Source organism: Bidens hawaiensis, unplaced genomic scaffold, assembly GCF_021521415.1.
Source record: "Bidens hawaiensis isolate Kalapana, Puna unplaced genomic scaffold, B.hawaiensis_p1.1 tig00007049_1, whole genome shotgun sequence".
Taxonomy (NCBI): domain Eukaryota; kingdom Viridiplantae; phylum Streptophyta; class Magnoliopsida; order Asterales; family Asteraceae; genus Bidens; species Bidens hawaiensis.
This window is the reverse complement of record NW_027491485.1, coordinates 570,890-577,067: the sequence shown is the minus strand read 5'-3', so window position 1 is coordinate 577,067 and position 6,178 is coordinate 570,890. Positions and strand designations below refer to the sequence as shown.

Sequence of the window (6,178 nt, the reverse complement as noted above, 5' to 3'; positions counted from 1 at the left end):
CACTTTGTAACAAAAGTGTCGCATCCAACTGGTCGTGAGTCTAAACAACTCTCCAGAAAAACCCATGGCATGGGACTCATATTAATAAGCACTCTCCTACATAACCAATGATATGAAGTGGCCACCCCTTGGGCAACCAAGGGCGCCGCTACAAGGGGCCTCGGGATGACCCCATGACATTAAACACGCTTTCAATGTTAGTTTTCCTTCACAAAACCTTAGTTTTCCTTCACAAAACCTAAACCCATTATAGCAAACGACCCCACATACACACGATACAACATAATGATCAAAACCAAATGTTTCCAAGGTATTTTTAAAATGTCATACAAAAGGTTAAAAGAGTTTAGCTACGACATCAAAATCCAAGATGGGTTTAAAAAAGCACCCCATCCTTTAACATACCAATTTAAACACACTTTCTACCCTTCAAATAAGATCTCACCTCTGCAACTCGGTTTAATGCTCATTCTGGGTCTGGAGAACCACCAGGAACCAACTGCATCAATACAACACAATACATGTAAGCTCGCAAGGGGTAAAAGAGGGAATTCACAGCCAAACCGTGTTAGTATCAGTATCAGTATCACAATATCTATGTCAAACAAAAACCAAAAAGTTGAATATTGGAATTACAATTGCTATGTTATTCCCATTGAGCAAAATCTGGTCAAGCTTAGTAATCCGACGTCCCTCAGGGGTGATTTCACTGCAACAAATAAATGTCATTAAGCACAAAACTGCTAGATGTATATTGCAAACAATAGTTATGACAGATAAAAGAATTTATTACTCCAACAAGAAATGACCAAAGTAGTGATGTTCTAAATTTCTATTTTCTAACTTATGGCTTCACATATTGAGTGATGCAGGACAAAATAGGAGAATAAACAAGTAAACAGAACATAATTCCACAACTTCTGATCAAACAGAAGTTACAGAACTTCTAAAATTTTACAAAACAAATAAAAAACAGTCACAGTAAACTACAAACAAAGGTTGGTAGCAGTGTATATAAGAGACTTAAGTAGAGTTCATGTTCACTAATAAAAGATTCTAATCACATTGTATAAAAACAAAAACATGTTCAGCTGTGTTCATTTAGAAACACGTTTAAATCTGTTCCAAACAACTTATTAATGTGAGCTTTTGGTACACATGTAGCACTAAATAACATTTGACTAACAAATAACAAAGATTAAGCAAATCACCGAGTTAATATGCATCCGAATTTAGGTTATTTAGCTTCTGATATATTATGGTCTATACTTGAACAGTACTTTGCTATTTAACATGATTCTAATCAGTCACCAATATTATATAACATTTTCTTAATAATCACTAATGACTAAACTATAAGTTAGAATATTCCATAACAATCATTAAGTCAATTAACTCAAGTATCATACTTATGATTTAAAAAAAAAATTATATACAACATATAATTATTCCCCTACTAATCTAAAGTTTCCCGACTAATCTAAAGGGAAAATTCTATAGGGTATATTGTGTAGATGGAAAGCAGCCACAGGTATATTGTGCGACAAGAGTTTCCCGACTAATCTAAAGGGAAAATTCTATAGGGTGGCAGTTAGACCTGCAATGCTATATGGAACAGATTGTTGGGCCATCAAGAAGGCACAAGTGCGGAAGATGGAGGTGGCAGAAATGAGAGAATGCTACGTTGGATGTGTGGGCACACAAGGCTAGACCGAATAAGAAACGTTGTGTTTCGCGAGAGATTAGGGGTGGCGAACATAGCAGACAAGATAAGAGAGTGGAGATTGAGATGGTTTGGACATGTAAAGAGAAGACAGACGACGAATCCTGTTAGATCCGTAGAAAACATTACTATAGAGGGGAGGAGGGGTAGAGGACGACCGAAATTGACTTGGGATGAGAGGATTAGGCATGATTTGATAGAACTAAACCTCTCCGAGGACATGGTTGAGGATAGGAATTCGTGGAGAAGTAGAATTAAAGTTAAGGATTTTTAGAGAGAATTGAATACCTTAGAGCTTAGACTTAACTTATTTAGGTCACATACCATAATGGTATTTCCCTTACATATATTATTATTATTATTATTATTATTATTATTATTATTATTATTATTATTATTATTAGCTTTTATATAGCTGTTAAACTGTGACCTTATTATTAATATTATTATAATTAGTAGTAGTTTTTATATAACTGTTAAACTTTGATTTTCTTTATTTTGCTTCATACACATGTACTTAGAGCCGAGGGTCTCTCTGGAAGCCACCTCTTTATTCCTTTGGATAGAGGTACGGTGTGCCTACATCCCACCCTCCCCAGACTCTACCTATAGCTTTGCTGTCGGTGGGATTTTACTGGGTATGATTGATTGATATATTGATATATAATTATTCCCCTAAAAAACCCTAATTGAGTAAAACCTTAATAATTTACAATCATTCAAAACTTTTCAAACGCATATATACCAATGCAATCACGTATGTGGCAACAAATTAACACAATTGAAGCAGAAAAAATAATAATAATAAAGAGTGAGAATTAGGGTTTAGAGTTAGTTACTGACTATTCAGTGACGTCTTCGAGGACCATGTTGACATAGACATCGAAACCCTTGAGAGTTCCAACGAGCTCCTTGTCTCCTTTCATTATCACCCATATCTTCGAACCTATGCACCGATCTATCAGCTCTGCATCATCAAATCAAATCAACACATAACATAAATAATAATAATAATAATAATAATAATAATTGTATTTGTTTCATTCAACATTTAATTTTATAAAATTAGGGCAAATGAATAAATAAGAAGACGGAGGAATGTGAACCAACCTGACGGAAGAAGCTGTGAAGGATTGTGCGCCATTGAGTTGGTGTCCGCCGAAAGTTAGTGCTGGGTAGGTAGACAGATCCACTTATGGAATATTTAAGCTTTTTTTAATTTTATACTAGGTTACCAGACCTGTGTACGACACGGGTGGAAATATATAAAACGTTTAACAATAACATTCGAGGAGACAATAACATGATATATAGTTGTTATTATAATGTATTATAAACAAAAAGTTGTTTCAATATAAGTACAACCAAAATAACATTGGTTCTACAATTACTATATACATAATACTTTTCATAAACAACAAAGTAACTTTCGTTTTACAATTACAATAAAACAATTCTACAATGTTAATTCAACAAAACTTTTATCTCAATGTTGATTCAAAAGATAAATTTTATCTAAGACATTTATTACGCATTAATAATTGTAATATGTATTACTATAAGAAGGTACCCGTGATTATTTGCACATTAATTTAAATCATTTATTACAAACCATGTTTGAATTAAATATTACCATATTAAAAAACATTTATCACTAACTTCATTTTCCAAATTCAAATGTGTCATTTCTTTTTAACATTAGCAATCTTTAAGTGATCCAAATCTCTTAAAAGAAACAGATCATTAGATTCCAATATTGATTTAGGATAGTACTCGTGTTACACACGGTGCAACATATTTAAAAACATGATATATATGTAACATCATATAAATTTAATGAAATGCTACTTATAAATAAATGATACTTTTACATGAATTATAAAACATCATAACTTATTTAAATCAAATACAAAAATATACAAACACTAACAAAGATAAATGAAAAGTTAAAATATTTTATAACTTATATCATTAGTACAATAATAAGCAAACAAATGAAATTAGTCTCTAAATCAATAAAACAATTCTACAATGTCGATTCAACAAAACTTTATTCTCAATGTTGATTTAAAAGATGAACTTTATCTATGACATTTATTACACATCAATGACTGTAATATTTATTACTCTAAGATAGTACCCGTGTATATTTGCACATCAATTTAAAACATTTATTGTAAACCATGTTTGAATTAAATATTACCATCTTGAAAAAATTATAGTTAGTAACGTACTATCTTGAGAAAAAAATTAACACACCATGTTTGAATTAAAAGGTCTAACTTTTAATTTTAAAATGTCATATTTTGACTTCAAAATGTCAACATAATATATGTGCGTTTTTTAAAATCCAAAATGTGTCTACTGTTTTTTCTTTTGCTTAAAGCAAACTTAATACAATTAATAGTAACTCTTAATAACATAATAACGGATTTTAAGAGAATATTTAATTAAAAATGTTACAATAGTGAAAATAAATGTATGTTAATTTTTATATGGACATAATTTGTGCGTGCAAATCTTAAATTTAAAAGTACTTAAATCATGTTGATATATTTCAAGAAAGTTATATTTACTATGTAAATGTTATTTAAAATTTAAAACAATTTAATATGAATGGTCAAAAATGATTTAATGTGAACTGTCAAATACTTAAATCGGTCGGAAATTTATTTAGTTTATAACTTCTTCATTCGGGTTTTTTAACAAATAAAGAAAGTCAAACCGTATAAATTGTAATAATGAGATAATTATGGTATTATTTTGGTCAAACCATATTAAGGAATGAGTTTATAAAAATGGAAAAAAATTAAAAAACTATATACAATTAGGGTAAACAAAAAAAAGAATTGAAGTTCTGAGTTGTTTTAACATTGCTTACAAATTTGAATTTGTAATAGTATGAACGGTAACTTGTAATTTTATAACAAAAATAAAAATAATAGTCTGAATAGTAACTTTCTAAGGTAGTACTTTTTGAAATATCTAGAACAAAAAATAGTAAAAGTAATAACATACTTGTAAAGTATAATTTTAATAATTAACATAATCTGAAGTATAATTTTTAGTAATTATTAAGATACGGTTGTAATCAATATAATAATGGAAAACATATATAGAAACAATTATGTTTGACAAACAATTATTATGGACATTAAATAGGAATTTGAATTTAAATCATATACCAAAAATGTAGAGAAATACTACAGAAAAAATCGAGACCTTCATTTAATTATTTATGTAAAATAGTAAACTTATTATTATCTACCGATTATGGACCATTAATTTTAGAGAACTTATTATTATGTAAATTATGGATAACTAATTTCAAATTAAATTTTTTATGATATCCCAAAACTATAAACAATTACGGTAAACAAAAAATAAAGAATTGAAGTTATGAGTTGTTTTAACATTTAGAACGAATTTTGAATTTGTAATGGCATGAATGGTAACTTGTAATCTTTTAACAAAAATAAAAATAATAACATACTTGTAAAGTATAATTTTAATATGTTACCTTAAACATAATCTGAATGTTGGTATGTATTCCATGTAAATGTTGGTCAAACCATTATTATGAATATTAATTAAAAATTCAAATTTATGGGAACTTATTATTATTTATGTAAATTATGCATAATTAAAGTATATAAATTATGGGATAATTAAAGTATTAAAGTATATAAATTACAATATTGATGTTAATTCGGTTATATATACAAAATGAAGGAATGAATAAACATTAATTAGAAATTCAAATGTTAGTCAAACAATTAAAGAAAACCTGTTAAATAGGAAACATGTTAACATTTCGTGTAAATGTTAGTCAAATAATTAGTATGGAAATTAATTAGAAATTCAAATTCAAATTTAAATAATATACCAAAAATGTAGAGAGAAACCATAAATAAATTCGATATCTTGATTTACTTATTTATGTAAATTATTAAACCTGTTATTATGTATTATTATTTATAGATTATGGACATTTAATGTTAGATAAATTATTATTATTATGCAAATTATGGATAATTAATTTAAAATTAAGTTTTTATGATACACCAAAACTATATACAATTACGGTAAACTCATATTAACTTTGAGTTGGGTGAAATGATTGCAAATTAATATGTATTTCGTTAAGATTTAAATTTTTATATAAAAGGGAATACAATAATTATATTATAAAAGGTAGTAACAAAGTTCTATGTATGTGTAAATGTTATTTTATAATCATCATTGATATAGCCAAATAGTAAACGAGAAAAAAAAATAAAGTTAATTTGTAAAATCGGTTTTCTTTAAATATTAAGGAAAGAAATTGTGTATAAAATGTGAATGAAATAAATTGCATTAAGCAACAAAATTAGGTAATAGTTAATTGAGAAAGTCAATGCATATAAAATGGGAATCCTGTTATGACCATAAATTAGGAAAGTCAAACTAAATAAT

At 27.9% G+C, this 6,178-nt stretch overlaps 1 protein-coding gene across 1 annotated transcript; it reads right to left on the bottom strand.

The window, feature by feature from the left end:
* Positions 1-283: 283 nt before the first annotated feature.
* On the bottom strand, positions 284-2,870 carry LOC143634417 (sm-like protein LSM5). The gene is made up of 4 exons (XM_077102506.1): positions 2,834-2,870; positions 2,567-2,690; positions 637-709; positions 284-499 (listed from the first exon to the last, which is right to left on the bottom strand). Exons 1-4 carry the CDS (start codon positions 2,865-2,867, stop codon positions 467-469), a joined length of 264 nt encoding a protein of 87 aa, XP_076958621.1. The 5' UTR covers positions 2,868-2,870; the 3' UTR covers positions 284-466.
* Positions 2,871-6,178: the final 3,308 nt, after the last annotated feature.